Source organism: Rasamsonia byssochlamydoides (genome assembly GCF_041956645.1).
Source record: "Rasamsonia byssochlamydoides strain NRRL 3658 unplaced genomic scaffold VTN77scaffold_52, whole genome shotgun sequence".
NCBI classification, from domain to species: Eukaryota; Fungi; Ascomycota; class Eurotiomycetes; order Eurotiales; family Trichocomaceae; genus Rasamsonia; species Rasamsonia byssochlamydoides.
The window spans coordinates 190,615-207,141 of record NW_027192435.1 but is presented as its reverse complement, the minus strand read 5'-3'; the positions used below and the strand labels follow the sequence as shown (position 1 = coordinate 207,141).

Sequence of the window (16,527 nt, the reverse complement as noted above, 5' to 3'; positions counted from 1 at the left end):
GGGGGGAGGAAGGTTGATATATATAAATAAAGTTAGCCAGTCCAACAGGCAAAAGGCGGAAGGTGGGTAAGGGAGAGGGATTGGAATAAAGCATGAAGTCAAGATTGGCATTTGAGGTTAACATGGTAATATCATACCTCGACATAATAGAAACAGAAAATTGTTAAAAAAAAAAGATCTGCTAGGACATGGAGGGCTGAAAGGTGTGGGGAGAATGACTCCTGACTCGTGGTACGACTTCAACTTCAGTGAAGAGAGGAAGCAACCATAAGAGGGGAATAAATAATGAATAACAAAGAATAAATAATAAATAGATAGATAGAAAGAGAAGAAAGGAAATTAAAAAAAAAAAGTGAATATAGAAAACACAAGATGGTAATAAAAGAGATAAAAACGGAAAACAGGAAGAAGAGAAGGAATAGAAAGACCGAAAAGAGAAAAAGGACATGATGGAAATGAAGGGAGAGACAGAGAGATGAAAGACAAAAAGGGAAGAAAAAATTCCTCAAGTACAGATGACCAGGCAAGAAAGGTCTGATAGGCAAAAAAGAATCTTCTGGCCCAAATTTCATTGTCGAATTCGAGAAAGACAGCTCATAAACTTTTTATCATGGTTGCAAGGGGAAATAGACAGTAAAGCTTCGAGATGGGGGGGAAAAAAAGAAAAAGAAAACGAAAGATTAAATAAGCAAGACAAATGGTAGGGAAGAATATTATAAATCCAAAGATAATAGAAGAATGTGGGAAAAAGAAAAGAGAGAGAGAGAGAGATGAGACAGAAGATCAGAGGGAACTTCACAAGAGTATGATATCGGATCATATATGTACTGTACTCTTCATGGCTAGGTTTGAAAAGCAAATAGTCGAACAGTTCACATCAGATAAGAAGAGATTAGAGAATTGTAAAGTTAGCGACTAAAAGAAGAAACAAAAAGATCGACGTAGTCAGTTGGGGCAGATGACAACTGATACTTATGAAGATTCTATTTCCAACCGACAACTATATAGATATCAGATGAAAACCAAGAGCCATCTTGCGTCATCGACCAACACCAAAAATAGTGTATATCGAAAATAGCAACAGATCTATATACAGACATGCAAGTGCTACACAAGTTTAATTCTGTTTCTATTTCTGTCTTCTCAGGATCTCTCGTAACGTCCGTAGTTATGTCTACATCAGATGGTAGTACAGTATGTCTATAGTTCAAGTTTCTTATTATAGCATTTCTGTCCGCTCTAAACATTTTGTTTGCGTTGGTACGGCGTCTATTTTCATTCTTTCTTGTTTCATGTGTACGTTGGAAGATCTTCATGTATGCGCTAAATCGAGTTTTATAGTTTGATTTTTACCTAGGTAGATACCTAATGCAAGGTTAAAGTCCCTGGTTCACCCTCCTCATAAATGTTAGCAAAAATATCTATTCTGGGAAGAATTAACTAACTTAGTCTACATCCCTTTCCTTTGCCAAGGTGCTGCTAGGTGCTGCTGGTCCTACCAAAAAAAAAAGAAATTACTATTAATTTCAGTTCAGGTTAATTTTGGAAAATAACCAGCAAGCCATTAATTAGCTGGCATTTACCGCCAGCAATTTCCTGCATGGTTGATCACAGGGCTAGAAACTATGCATAGACACGATCAAACCTTACGGAGGACTTAGGTACCTAACGTACAGTACATAACGTACCTAGGGCTATGTGCCAATACTAGCCTGATAGCGCATCCATGGATCGCATTTTTGATGATCTCTGATCTGAAAAATGAATTCATTCCATTGTTAGGTACTCCTGCCATTGACAACCCATGTCGGGTCTAATATTACATTTCTAGCAAGACTCATACTGAGGACTGTATCTTGGAATGGCATCAATCTTCTTTCCTTTTTTTTTTTAAAAAAATTTTTCCCGATTGTAGATCGGGGATTGTTCCCCGATCAAATTGATCTTGCCGGTGCGGGGTCCTTCACTTTAGGCAGGTCGCCACTACCTACCTAGTAGGTAGTCTCCTCACTGTAGGTTATTGTATCCATGTGACCACGTCAAGCTCCACCCATCTCTACCTAATGCTTCGATGTCCCTTCCAATAATCCCTTTCCTTCTGTTTGTACCACAGAAGGTTACAGAATGCAAACTTTGCAGAAGCAGAAGATCGCAGTTCCAAGTCCTGATTGGATGCACATGACCTTGAACGTATGCGGGCTCAGCTCCATTACCAGCAAGGTGGAAACGGTTCTTCCTGTCAATTGTGAAGTCCAAGAATTTGTTGTCACTCAATGATTTTGGTGTATACGGTACAGTTCTACAGCATTTACCTAGGCAGGCTAGTCCGGCAGCTGAGCTAGAATACCAAGGATTCCCTAGTCATAAGCCATGCAACGTTCTTAATAGTTTCGCTCCTTTAAAGATGTTATCAGCCAGTTAACAGCTCTCAAATATGGTGCAATACGCTAATCTTAATTCTTCTGTCGAGAAGCGGGGTTCGGAGCTACTCCGTAGGTACCTCCTCAGCGGAAATTCGGCCGACAGTGGCCTGTAGTATGGCATACGACTAGGTAGTTACCACACAAGTGACAAAACATTTTTTTTTCTAAACCCTCAAAGGATTATTTTTTAAACTCAGAGTACTGCTGGAATTTTCTCATTCATTCTGGCGGCTATCGGCGCCTACTGAACGTTCAAAAATAGAAGCAGGGCGTGTCAAAGTGCGTCGCAAGTAACACTGCTACTGTATGTACAGTACATGCGACGTCGGTGATGGTAGAAGGTTAGGATATCGGATAGTCTTAGTCCATGGAGAGATCTCCTGACGCTGCAAAATGAGAGCGCATGGAGCGATATCCCGACCGATGCGCGAGTCAAGCGACAGTGAAATCTACCTAAATCTACCTAAAATTAGCGGGAAGAGGGGAGAGGAGGGACACTCGCTATGCACTTATGCAAGTGATGCTAATTACGTCTAATTAATTCCGGATAGGACAAATGCAAGTAAGTTCCACGGTTGGGTAGAGGGAAAGTAGTGGCCTAAAATTAACAACTAAATTGAACTGACATGGCATAGCGCTGTGCTGTAAGAGTTGTTAATAATAGCAAATTCTCCCAAGATTGGGTTGCAAACTGATATGCCAACCAGAAGAGGGGAATTAGCCAACATTGCAAGCGGGCGCTTAATGTTGCTAATTAAGGGACTTTATGGCAGTCCAGTCTGCAGCCCTCAGGAATCAGGCTGAGATATCCGATGCAGGCTAATCTGGCCTTATCACACGCGATGCTGGTCCGTGTCCGGCACCCCGCTGCACGGACTTGATCTGTCGATTATCCGCATCCCGCTCGACGGCTCCTCCCGCGCACGGTTGGCCGTGCCGCTTTCTCTTCTGCATGAAAGTCGACGGCGCCCTCCGCTAATTTAGTCGGACCGTTTCTCGTCCGCAAATCATCTCGCGCAGGCTTGAAGCTTGGCATGTACCTCCCATCATCCCCCATCTTAGAGTTCTCGTCCATCGAGCACCATTTGCTGGGGGTTGTGGCCAATGAGACCAATCCGCTGTGCTATTTCTTGAGAAATTCTCTTTTTGTCTGCTTTAATTTGAATCACTCCGCCAATCGACATTCTGGACAGAGTAACTTCGAACAAGGTTACTCCCTGGGCATGAGCTAAGTAAGACTGTCCACGATAGCGAGAACCTGTCCGTTCAACAATAATTCTTTTTGGCTTAGGCTAGCCTAGCGGCCGCGGACCGAGTCGTCCGGGTTATTTGTCAGTATCGGGGATTAACTGTTAGCATCAATAGTGTCCTACTAGGTAGATGTTGATTGTCCTCTAGCTGGAGACCTTGACGATAGTCAGTCCTTCCGAATACAACCTAGGGATTCCGTGGATTCCCACAGGAGTGTTCTACAGCAGTATCACCACATCTCCATTGGGCATTTCCTGTTGTACTGCAGATGATAACTAATTCTCTCACCTTCTTCAAGGCAAAAAAAAAAGTTTTTACCCCTCTTGGAAAGAAACTCAGGTATTCCACCAGACGAGAGAGATTAGATGGCTGGTGAACGGGAAGACGCATGTGTTGTTGTACGATCCTCGATTAACATGACCAGGCTAATGCATCCTCGCCTATCAGGATCCCGAGTCTAGACGGACTGAACTGCATATTCCCGCTCAGACCAATGGCTGTTGGAGCTTCCTGCTCTGCCTGCCATCCAATCGTCCGTATCGGCCTTGCTGAATCGGGGTATGACCTGCAAGATGGATGTCCCCCTCGACACGCCTAGCCTCCGAGTTTGCTTGCAAAATGTCTCCCAAATTTAGCGTCTCCTGTCTACCCCCTGGTCTCGTGTGCAAGGTTGGCGCTCTAATCGTCATTTGCCATCTGCCCAATCCTCTTCCCTTAGTCTCCGTCTAAGGCAGGTTCCACACTAGCTCGCATCATTGTACCCAAGCTCCCTTGTTATTGTTAGTTTACTGCTCTTGGTCGAAAAATAGAAACATGTGGAGGAGGCGCTCGAGATCAAGAATCAGTTTTAAAAGTCATCGCCAGCCCAATACAATGAAGCTCGAACATCCAAGTTGCTTCGGATCGCGCGACATCATTCACTCCTTCATCATCCATACCTGGCGTGTGTGTGCCTCGATAACTTGCAAAGTCGGCTGGTCCAGCTTTGCACTCAGCGCTGTGCGCGATACAAAAGCCATTGACTGCGCGACTCTGCTCTGTCGTTCGACTCGTCGCAATTCCGTCGCCAGAGACTTTTGTGGATAGGTCTGTTATGAGAGTATAGTATCTTGCTCTTCTTGACTCCAAGCAAAATGCCTACTCCGAAGAAATCGACGTCGACCAAGACCGCCAAGGTCAGTAAGTCGGCCAAGGTGGAAAAGAAGGTCCCCGAACCGACCCAATCCTCCTCCTCCTCCTCCTCCTCCGCCTCCTCCTCCGCCGCCGCCGCCGCCGCCGTCGCACCGCCCGAGTCGCCTGCTCTGTCCCGGTTACATAAGAGATCGAGAATGGGTGAGCGCAATATCTTTCCGTTGATTCGATTGGATATTCTTCTCTAACCGGCAAATCCTTGTTCTAGGATGTTATACATGCCGACTGCGAAGGAAGAAATGCGACGAAGCCCAACCGGCCTGCAGAGCATGCACCAATCTCTGCATCAAATGCGAATATAAACGGCCGATATGGTGGTCCAACTCGGAGCAACGGAAAATCCAGAAAGAGCGCGTGAAGAACAAGATCAAACAGACGAAGCTGAATGAGAGGAATGGCACCTTTGCAGGTATGCAGACCGTGGCCTGCTCCTTCCCATTTCGCGACTCTCTCTAACCTTGCCGCGCCTGCCTAGATCGCATGGCCTCCTCCATGGGGACGTCGCCCTTCGCTCTGGAATTCGACTTCAACCGCCCTCCTTTCTTCACTCAGCCTTACGATCCATTCGGTTCCCATCTGCCCACCCCAGCGTTGGGACCAAATCCGTACGCCCAGTTTGGCCCATACGAGGTGGACGTGAAGACCGAACGGCAGACATTCATCAACGATATCCCCACGCGCCACGATTCTTCCATCTCAACATTCAATACCTTCGCTCCGCCCTACCTCCATGCTACTCTTCCTCCGTTTCCCAGCCAAGACTGGTACCGCGAGGAGCATTTCAATCTCCCTCCTCCATATGGCGTGCTCGATCCGGCGCTGGGTAGCGCCACCACAGAGCAGTCCTGGACAACGCTACAGTCCATGATTCCGGTCGACGATCAAGACCGCCCCCTTCTAAATCATTTTGTCGACAATGTGCTGCGTTTGGCGTTCCCCATCCTTGACGTCCACCAACAAGGCGCCGCGCGCGCACGGGCGATTCTGCACTCTCTCGAGACGAACAAGTGCTATCTGCACTGCTGTCTGAGTGCCGCTGCCATCCATCGCAAGACCACGGAGGGGCTGACGGGTGAGTCGGTGGATTATGATATTGTGCGCCATCGATACCATGCGGTTCGCCTTCTCTGTCAGGCATTGGATCAAGACACCAATCACGAGCAGATTCTGGAAGCCGCCCTCGCCATGATTTTCTTCCATTGCTCTGTGGGCACTCCCGAAGACTACCTTCCCGACATTCCCTGGAGTGGTCACTTCCAGGCGGTAATAGATCTAGTCGACAAACTCGACCTGCCAAGGGAGATGATCAAATGCAATAACATTTACAGGCAGCCTCCGTTCAACATGACTCTGACGGCGTGGATCGACATCTTGGGCGCGACCATGCTAGGACAGAGTCCCCAGTTCGCTCATCTTTACCGCACCAAGTACCTGAGCGGTACCCCGTCAGGGTTGCGTGAGCTTATGGGATGCGATGACCGTGTGATGTACCTCATTTCCGAGATTGCCTGCCTGGATGCACTCAAGTCTGAAGGTCTGATTGACGACATGAGTGTTTGCTCCCATGTGTCCGCGTTGGGAAACCAACTCGAATTCACCGAACCTCCGGATCAGATCCTCGAACATCCATATTCCCCCGTAACCGGTGCGCTCCGTCCCGACCAGCTGACGAAGAACATAAGCTCGATTTTCCGCACCGCTGCTCGGATCTATCTCTGCAGTCTCGTTCCCGGATTTGACCGAAACCAACCGAGCAATCTCAACCTTGTTGCCGCCGTGTCTAACATGCTGCAGTTTATTCCCGGAGGCTCTAATGGCTTCGATCGTTGCATCGTTTGGCCATTGCTCATTGCAGGAGCCTTTTCGGTACCTTCCAGTCCATTCCGCGCCGTACTGGAAGAGCGCGTTATCGCATTGGGGGATCACGCTGACTATGGTAGCTTTGGTTGCATGTATCGCCTGCTACAGGAGGTGTGGCGTGCTGCTGATGACCCTCCCTTCAGTCCGACCAATTCTGAGCCTGCACCGCACTCATCCCAGAGTTCCTCAGCAACGCAAGATGGAACTCTGTCTCCCGGTGCAGCTTCGACTCCTGGAATGCGAGAGATCAAGAAGCAGCAGGTTCACTGGCGCGACATCATGAAACGAAATAAATGGCAGTTTCTCTTTATATGAACGCGCTATTGGCTACTTGGAGAATCCCGCCTCCATCATGGTCTTCCTGCTCGACTAGGAACGAGTCGTTAGAGCGAATACGCAAACATATGCCTTCGCACGGCCGAGTACAACAATCTCCTGTCATCCAAATCCGATTGTTCGATGAACACTCCTCCCTGTCCAGATGAGGATCACGAACTCGCTATTGTTACCGCGGACTAGCTATTCCAAGCGGGTCTGCCATGTTCGAATGTTCTTTTCAGTTTCTTTTCTTTGCTTACAAGGGAATGATACCATTGCGCATGTACCATTCGGATTCAGCAGCATGCATCACGGAGTCTTCACGACGCATGTCATACCTTTTATTGCTATTTTCGGTATTCAATGAAGAAATATAGGAGCACTTGCATTCTTCTGTCTCTCTGTACTGGCGCACATTGTGGTATTGCATCGGATTCGTTTCGACTGCATTTCTTCAACCGGTGGGGCATCTTCTTTCATCAGCATCTCGAGTCAGTTCTCATGTGATCATCCATATTCAGCATCAATAGATGGTGTCGATAGTCTGTCGCTTTCGTTCACCGTTATGGAATGGCAAGAGGGGTCAGTCAGTGAAATTTATATTCGTCATTTCTTTTGTTGCAGGCATCGTTCTCGCTGGCAAGGGAACGCATTGGTGTAATCGTTTTCTCATTCGCATCCCGACGACCGGTATTGTCGGCCAAACTTTCTTCAATTCTTGTTATCAAACTTGTTTCTGGTGCTGTGCATCTTCATTTTTATTCTGCTCGCATTGGCAGAAACTTTTCTTCATCACTGATTGAATTTTCCTGTGCCTGTCGATGGTCTATGAGCTGGTCCACAGTTAGGTGAGGCTGAGCGAAACGAAAGTAGAACTCCGAGGGTTTATTCTCGATTGTTGGTGTTAAGGTGCGTTACTGTTGATATCGATTCCCAACTGTTGTGAACTGATTATCTCCAATAAAAAAAAATCAATTATATTTTTCCCCGACAAATTTATGCTGACTTGTGATGAAAAATAGGCTCCTAGTCTAGCCTAGCTCCCTACCACTACGACCACTGACAGTTGTCGGTGCATGTAGAACCTGGCGTGGTTCTCACCATTTTGATACACATGTTGATTGATGGACGGGCGGGGGAATCTGCGCGAACAGGACGAGGAAGGAGTTAAGGAGTTAGGATCTTATTTGATTTCTGGAGCTTCTACTATGAGGAGTATATCGGTGGCGCTAGGCGTACTTTCTCATCAGGATCTGGTCAGATTACGTACTGAGTTTTGTTGAACAATGGAGAAGGTTTTCATACACATTCAGCGTCTGCTAGAGAAAAATCCCAAGGGAGGAATAGATACGAATATTGTTCTCTAACATCAATCGGCAGTATTGCTTACTAGTAATATCTCAACAAAACATGGGTCCTGACGATTAAGTAATTCTCTTGCGCTGAATCCATATCGTCCCGTCGTCAAAAAAAAAAAGGGCATTGATGCTTCGAATCTATTCCTCACACACACAAACACACCTTTTTTTTTTTGCTTCGCCTCCTTCTGGCTACTCAAAATCAATATTCCCCGCTTAGTAATTCATTCTACTACTACTACCGTCGCGAATTCAACAACCTACATATGTAGGTAGTCAATTCAACTGACTGATACCTAACTTACTGATTATTCAATAATAGCAATAATAGATAGCTTTTAGAATGTACAGCTCTGGATCTTCCTCGCTGAGATGGAAGACTCATTCAAGGAGGAGGTGGTGTTTCTGAAAAGAAAAAAATGAAGTGGCGCTCCCATGTAGGTACAGTACAAGAGCAGATGTCATCATCGCATCATCGCATCTAGGGTAGGCAAGCATGGACCAGGAGTGACATCAGACCCAAGTACCGTGACTGACACCCACTCTCCCTCCTGTATTTCAGTACCTGGTGGTAGAAGCATCTTAGACTGCAGGGACAATTTGACTCGTGACATCCTCCTACTGTACATATACCCCCCCCCTTTTTTTTATTTTTACTACCTAGGTAGGATCTAGATCGAACTATATCTCTACCCTATCTAGGTCCGCCACCTGAGCATCTAGCCGGCACCTGTGGTGGCACTCAGTACAAAACATAGGAAGAACGAGCACGGACGGGACACATCTACATTCATACATATAATACAAGTCATAGCACAGTGTTATATATAATCATCAACATGTCCTCCCCAGACCCCCACACCGGCGGCTCCCTCTCCGAGATGGCGCCCACAGGCACACGCATGCCCAACGACGCAGGGCTGCAGAACCTGATCCCCTCAAAAGCGCGGCCCGACCAGCAGCAAGAAAACCGGCAGTTCGACTACAACGGGCTCGCGCAACCGACCCTGGAGAAAGCAGCGGACAACCCGACCGACATGCCCCGGAGCACGCGCGACACGGGCGCCTCGGGCGAGGTCATGACCGCGATGGGCGACGCGCTCCCCGCGGAGGTCGAGACGAAGAATCTGGATTTCCTGGGGCAGGATCCGGGGACCAAGGGCCGGAGAAGGACGATCAAGCATGCGGTTCTGAACCGGAGTGCGTTTGATAAGCTTGCTGGGGAGGATCCGGAGGGGAGTCAGGCGGTGGAGGAGCCTCAGCATAGGTATTAAAATCAACTGTCTTGCTCGGATTGTGAGCATGAACCATTGTTCTGGGTTTGTGGGAATCAAAAGGAGGGTTGCATGTGACGTTGAAAATTTAGATAGATACGAAGACCGTGTATGATAGATGTACAGTATTTCTCGCTCACGTGTATCCTGAGCGCAACTCTCGTGGAATATCATTATCATTCAAATGATGTGATAAATCTGCTGTCAGGTCTTCGTGCGTAGTTAGATGCCTGACAGATAAATTAATCCAGTACATTGTACGGAGTATATTTGATGCATAGGTCGAAGAGGATCAAATTGTCAAGCCTGGAGCGAGATGCGTAGAGGTCGAAAGAACCTGACTTCTGGGGAAAGCATTGTCACAGAAAATGTGTTTATATGTGCCAGGCTGAAGGCTACGTGAATCTCACCGAAGGAGCCGTCAACCCCCGGTATATTTCTTCCAGGACATCCCTCTTGCGCTTCCTCTCTTCCTGCTCGGCTTCGTCCGTCTCGTCAGGCTCACCCTCGGGCACGCGCGATACCCAAGCCCGAATCGTCCCGTCTCCGTGAGCAGAGAACAGTTCTAACCCCTCCCCCGATCCACCGTTCCCCCTCCATGCCAGGGCATTGATCCTTCCTGCACTCAGCGCACTGGATCGGCCACTCATATGTCGCCGCGCGGAGGATATCAAACCGGGCACTCTCAATTGCTTGATAAAGGTCCCGTCTCGAAGCTCGAACATGAAGATCTCCCCGCGATCATCCTGGTCGTTAAAGTTGGGCCACAATAGTGTCTCGTGGCCAGGCTTCAAGAGACCATTCGGCAGGATCAATGGTGCCCTTTCTGCCAGATGCGACGATACGCTGTTGCGGACTCGCGGACCAAAATGGACCAGCGTATTTGCCCCCGTCGTTGCATTCCACACGCGGATCCGGGCGTCCTGACCCGCGGTCACCAAATGGCTGCCGTTCGAGGTCCATCGGACCCCTGTCACAGCTCCATTGTGAGCGCGAGCATGACGAGAAAAAGGCGGGCGGCTCGAAAACGACTGAGGCGCAGAATCTGGGGCGATCACCCCAACCGCATCGTCCATATCCAGGGTGGCTATGGCAGAATTATGACCGGCACGACGGATATCAAAGATGATGACTCGATTGTCTGTAGACGCAGAAGCCAATATGTGAGGATGATGAGGCGCCCAGCTTACAGACAAGACAGAAGAACCATGACCCGGCAAGGCATGAGTCGACAGCCCAGTGCGAAGATCAAGAAGGCGGACAGATTTCTCCGATGTGCCGACAGCGATGAGCAGTGTCGAAGCGGGATGAGACGAGAAGGAATGAGAATACGGTGTTGCGTGAAGATTGAACGTGTGAGCTGGTGTGATTGCCGGGGGTTCCAAAGTGGACAGCTTCAGTGTGTTGTCATGGGATGTCGTTAAAATCGTAGACGGAGTCGGATCAAAGGGATATATCGAGATTGATGTGATAGCATGTGTGTGAGCAGATTCATGTGAAGACCTGTCGTCGAGTCAGTCGACTGAGCAAGAATGTGGATGTCTGTATTCCTCACTTGTGGACCGAAGCAACGGATACGTGCAGATGCTCTAACTCTGAACCCCTGCTCTCGAGATCCCACAAACGAATCGACGGGTCTGCACCCCCAGAGACCATGCTACATCCAGACTTTAGCCTGGGATATCTTACAGACGGATTTTGGTTAAACACGAGGGATTATCATGGAAGAAGACATACTACCGTCCCTCATGCTGATCGATAGCAAGGACATTTACACCCGCTTTATGGGCGAACAGCTCATCCACAGGCGCTGAGTCTGGCTCATCATGTTTGAGTTTTCTATCTCCAGAAACAGGCTTATGACTGGTAAAGCGAATACCAGGAGCCGGTTCAAGGAGCTGAACCAGTCGGGATGTTTGAGCGACATGAAAGGCGGAAGGGCTGATCGTCCCTTGCGCCCTGTTTAAAAGGAATGAATTCATGCATCAGTAACATATGAGCGGATGATATAGAAATGATCGGTGCATGTCTCGAACTGCACCTGCAGGGCTGATGTAGTTTATCGTGAACTGTATGTATCGACGTAGAACCACGGAACGGAAAAATGGTGTGCCGATCTCCAACACTATCAAGGCCTCTACAGGCCTCTAGGCCATCCGTCGTCAGAGCTTCTCCGGAAGCTGGAGTCTTCAGATCCTTGTCATGTCTCATGGCAAATCTCTCGCACAGAGCCAAAATGCATTTCTTAAGCCCCCGAAAGACAATGAGCGAGATCGCACGGTGACTGCTCTCAAATCGAAGCTCAAACGGCAAGCCAATGTCTATGACGCTGTTGCTGGTGAGTATTTTCAGTATTCACTGTTATTGACTTCATCTGACAGTCATAGGACGTATATCTGTTGGTGGCTTCCGCGCCAACACGCCGTACTCTTCTCGTTACAGAGACAATGCGTCGTCCAGCACCGTAGCGGTACGGCCGGAAGAGGTCCTCTTCCGCCGCCAGAGTGCTCCGGTGCGATACGAAGAGAATGATTTTTACTTCGCGAACGAGAGACTTTCGCCGGACTGTCCTCTGCCATCGTCGGATCTGCTCCAAGCGATTCACGCCTACTCGGCTGATTTCTATGAGAATGCCATCACGGACGGTGGAGCGGATAACTTTCGAAGCATGGATGAAACGGCGTTGATCGCCATGGGTATTCTTCTGGAAGAGATGGCGAAGGAGTCTCTGGGTGAAACTGGCGACTTGGTTCTTGTAGAAGGAGAGGAGATTGATGGCTCTGACGGTGAGGCAAGCGTCACATCTCTGGGCAAGTCCGGCAGGAAACGGTCAAACGCCAGTGTCCATGCCAGCTCGGCGGAGGAGTTGCGATCGGTTCGGAGGAAGGCGAAGCGACAGCGTAAAATGGTCCGACAAAAGAACGCTGCTCCTGAGACGGAGGGAGATGCTGAAGTCTGAAAGAATTTTCTGACTCTTCTCAGTCGCTGTGGGGCCTTAAAGATACTGCATGAGCGGCAGCTGATGAGAGGAATTCTGGACCTACCTTGATAGCGTCCTGCCTGCGCAATGCTTACATCGCAGACACTAGGTGGAGGTCTCACCTGAGCTTCTCCTTGAAACCTCCTTGACATTGTGTTGCTTCTTGGCCGCATGAGGTTGCTAAGGGTGAGCAGGCGCCTTAAAGACTGCTATATCCCACAGTTTATCTGCGGCCGGATAAATAGCGATTGAAGGTCGCTGAAGCGTTTAAGAATTACCTGTCTCATTACTGGTATTTTTTTTTAGATGTAGATTGCAAGGACTTATAGGTCCAGCAACTCAAGGTTATCCTATTCCGGAAGGAACGTGACCTCCTTCCCATATCAAAGATAGCCCGCAGCTTCCCTGTGTACTTTCACGCCCACCATCACCTCCCTTCCTAGTCTCCAAGTCGTCGTTCCTCTTCGCTCTTTGGAGAGAAAGGGTGGAAAATTACGAGAATTGATATCATCACTTCCACCACTATTTGATGGTAGGACTGACAGTCATTGACTGCATTTCGCATCCCATAATCATTATCATGGTACGTACTTTTTTACTTCAAACGCTCAGTCCATCAATTCGTCGGTGAAGTCATCTACCTGTCCCGAAAATGGGAAAAATCAATAACCTTACCAGCTTACACGCCTGACAACAGGCTCCGAGCAACAAGTCCCTCTCTCCCGCTGCCAAGCAGCAGCTCATCCTTGATCATATCCGGTCCACCCGCACCTGTCACACGCTCAAAGATCTCGAGAAGGTGCTACCGTCCGTGGCGTCCATCAATGGTATGCAGGTGAAGGAATACATGCAAGCGCTGGTGGACGACAGCAAGGTGCGCATGGAGAAGATCGGGAGTGTGAACTGGTATTGGAGTTTCCCCAGTGAGGAGAAGCGCGAACGGGAACAGGTCAAGGAGCGATTGACCAGGGAGCTGGAGCGGGTGCAGAAGACCACCGAGGAATTAGAAATGGAATTACAGGCCAGAATTGCTGCTACTCAAGGAGCCGATGGTGATGATGAGGCTGCTGCTGAAGAAGAAGCGGCGCAGAGGGAAATTCTCATGCAAAGAAGAGACAAGCTGACCGCCGAAGTGAAAAGAATCAGAGCGGATGAGGAGGCCCTTTTGGCAGGAGGAGCAGCGGGTGTAGAGAGGAAAAAGGAGGAGATCGAGACCTGGAAGCGCGAGGCATCCATGTGGACCGATAATATTTACATTCTGGAGCAGTACGTGACCAAATTGGCGGGCGGGGATCGCGACGTCGTGGACGCTGTGAAACGGGAGTGCTATGGAGATGAATATGAGGAAGGAGAAGGGCTGAAGGAACTATGTATTTAGGTAATTTTTCATCAGATCTGCATATCTCAACTTCTTCTGATCGACCTGCGACGAACACTATGATATAAAAATGAAGAATAGGACAATACCTGCTATCAGGGCAACTGAGAGGGAAAAGGAGCCAAACGAAGTCGATCCTATCTGCATCATTCTGTCATCTTTGTGCAGCAATACGCAATCAGCTACCACATCAGCCGACAAGGCACAAACACAGGCACAGGCACAGTCTAGCTACGATATACGGCATGAGGAGCCAAATCTCAATATCAATTCGGTCCTGGGAGACAATGAAACAAGGGGGAGAAAAAAAAAAGGCTTAATGCAGCTGGAACCTCAGGCAGGTATATCTGCTGTGACGAGAGTTAGGCTCTCGGATATTTATCCCCAATAATTATTGCAATTAGAAGATCTCTCTCTCTCTCTCCCTCCCTTTTTTTTGGTGCCCTCTGCCGGTGTGTTACGGAGGTGCTATTCTCATTGATAATCAGACGCGCGTACAGGCGCTGCCCCCATGCTAATTAGGCAGGCAAGCGATGACGTCTGGCCGCGTGGGCGTGCCTGCATCTTAAACAAAACTAAGCTTTAGTTGCCTGACTCATGGAAGTGATGACGACAGGCTGACAGCCTTCTTTGTTTTTTCTTTTCTATTTTAATTCTTTTTTTTTCTCTCTCGCTTGCAAAAAAAGCTTGACATGCTTCTTTTTCTCATGGCCACGCGCCACGCCTGCCCAACGCTCGGTAAGGACATCGTGCAGACTCGAGACAAACCTCGATGGCCTTCGGGCCAGGCACCAATCAAAAAAAGTGGAGATATGATGATCACCTCAGATGGGTGGGTCGTGGACTCGTGGACTCGTGGACGATGATCGCTGCGTACGCCAGCTGAAAAAGAAAGGAAAAGAGAACTTATTGGAATTTCCAAATGCCTAACTTGGTTAACCCGTGAAACCTTCCTCCCTACTGGAATCGCCGTACAGTGTCACTACCAGGATAGGCAAGTGCGGCGCACACAGATTTACAACCACGTGCATTTCTATCGATGACAGCACAAAGAATCCTCCTCCATCCAGGGCATCCGGGCTGTGAGGTGATTTGCAGGGCGCACTCCAAATAAGCCCTGCGCTATGGAGGCCTATTTGCTTAGCGTGAGCTTCGCAGGTACGGAGCACCACCGGACGAGTCATGGCACGCCTTTTCTAGAAGCACGTTCAAGTGAGTGAGTTGTCTTGAGTAGGGTAGCGCATTGTATTGAGTTCTACTTGAGGCAGAGGAACTGCGTTTTGTTCTGTCTAGGGAGCTTCGAGGAGAACGAGGCCTGGTCATATGGCGGGGTGTTCAATAGGCTGCCTTCGATTTGCCAGCACACTTGCCATCTTCAGCCATTCATAATATTATGGATTCGTCCAGTGCCTGCCTAGCGGTCGACTCTGTTCGTCAACATACAAACCGTCAGTGTTCTCCGTACCACAACCACATCCCAGCGATCAGACTATAATTATCATCGCTGCAAGTCGACGACCTGGTTGTGTTGTACGGAGCACTCCTTAAGTTGCCTGTGGATGGGAGTGGGTCGGTTTAAATAGACTCCGTAGAATGCCCAAAGAAGGACTCGGTGGGAACCGCAGCGGGGGCAACAGCGACCGCTGACCAGGGCAGCCACGCGCCCAACGGGCCCGGCACAGCGTGAACCTGGAGGCCCTGCCCAAAAGCCCGGGATCCAAGGCCCCGAGATTCCCAAGTCGGCTGGAGCCCCTCCCTTGACGAACTATTGGAAGGCCTCACCCAGGGCCCGCAGAAAGCTTGACCTTATTAAAGACGGTGTGACGGCGGCCGGCTGTCTTGGACTCTTGGTCCTTATCTCTCCGCCCTTCGCTGCTGTCCTCTCTCCTGCCGAGACTCGGGAGGTTCTTCTTGGCCTTCTCTCGTTCGCGCTCTCTTCCCCACATCTTGTATCTAGCTTGTTGTCCTCTGTTCACATATTCTTACAAAACAACATCCTTCAGTTCATTCTTTCATTCCTCTTTCTCCTGCCTTAGGACCACTACTGGCCGTGCAACACTTGCGGCCACCTTCCGCCCAAGAGAAGACCCGACATTGTAGCGCAGAAAGTACCCCGGCCATTGACTCAGTGAACCTGACCCTTTCGAAAACATCTCGAATAGCGGATCACGAGTCATTCACACCCTCGTGCAGCCGGCTCGTCTATTTTCTTTCGTTCTTGTTCCGTCTTATGGAAACGATGCGCTCCGAAGTCTGTCCTACACCTGATTGAGTCGGTCGTCTTCCACCTCTAACTCTCCGCCGGTATACGACTCTTCCTGCTTGCTGGTGGTTTTTGACACTGGCGCTCAGTCATTCTGACACGTGTCTGGGACGCGTTAGGCTCGTTGTGCTGCTTGCCATTGCAGTTTACGCCCAGTGACCTCTGTGACAGCGCTGGTCGCCTCGTCGTCCCCTCCTCTTTTCGCGCAATCGTCAGGATTCCCCGAAAGAA

General features: G+C 49.0%; 5 protein-coding genes across 5 annotated transcripts; 4 read left to right on the top strand and 1 right to left on the bottom strand.

Moving 5' to 3' along the window:
- Window positions 1-4,807: 4,807 nt before the first annotated feature.
- Window positions 4,808-7,040, top strand: VTN77DRAFT_6816 (uncharacterized protein; the record flags this gene model as incomplete). The annotated part of the gene is made up of 3 exons (XM_069423136.1): window positions 4,808-5,006; window positions 5,074-5,274; window positions 5,341-7,040. 3 exons carry the CDS (start codon window positions 4,808-4,810, stop codon window positions 7,038-7,040), a joined length of 2,100 nt encoding a protein of 699 aa, XP_069275957.1.
- A 2,200-nt stretch (window positions 7,041-9,240) lies between these two features.
- Window positions 9,241-9,675, top strand: VTN77DRAFT_6815 (uncharacterized protein; the record flags this gene model as incomplete). Its single annotated transcript, XM_069423135.1, has 1 exon — window positions 9,241-9,675. One exon carries the CDS (start codon window positions 9,241-9,243, stop codon window positions 9,673-9,675), a length of 435 nt encoding a protein of 144 aa, XP_069275956.1.
- Window positions 9,676-10,070: 395 nt separating this feature from the next.
- VTN77DRAFT_6814 (uncharacterized protein) lies at window positions 10,071-11,657 on the bottom strand (the record flags this gene model as incomplete). Its single annotated transcript, XM_069423134.1, has 3 exons — window positions 10,071-11,178; window positions 11,231-11,332; window positions 11,413-11,657. The coding sequence occupies 3 exons, from the start codon at window positions 11,655-11,657 to the stop codon at window positions 10,071-10,073; spliced, it is 1,455 nt and encodes a 484-aa protein (XP_069275955.1).
- A 220-nt stretch (window positions 11,658-11,877) lies between these two features.
- VTN77DRAFT_6813 (uncharacterized protein) lies at window positions 11,878-12,634 on the top strand (the record flags this gene model as incomplete). Its single annotated transcript, XM_069423133.1, has 2 exons — window positions 11,878-12,013; window positions 12,063-12,634. The coding sequence occupies 2 exons, from the start codon at window positions 11,878-11,880 to the stop codon at window positions 12,632-12,634; spliced, it is 708 nt and encodes a 235-aa protein (XP_069275954.1).
- A 550-nt stretch (window positions 12,635-13,184) lies between these two features.
- On the top strand, window positions 13,185-14,033 carry VTN77DRAFT_6812 (uncharacterized protein; the record flags this gene model as incomplete). The annotated part of the gene is made up of 2 exons (XM_069423132.1): window positions 13,185-13,238; window positions 13,353-14,033. 2 exons carry the CDS (start codon window positions 13,185-13,187, stop codon window positions 14,031-14,033), a joined length of 735 nt encoding a protein of 244 aa, XP_069275953.1.
- Window positions 14,034-16,527: the final 2,494 nt, after the last annotated feature.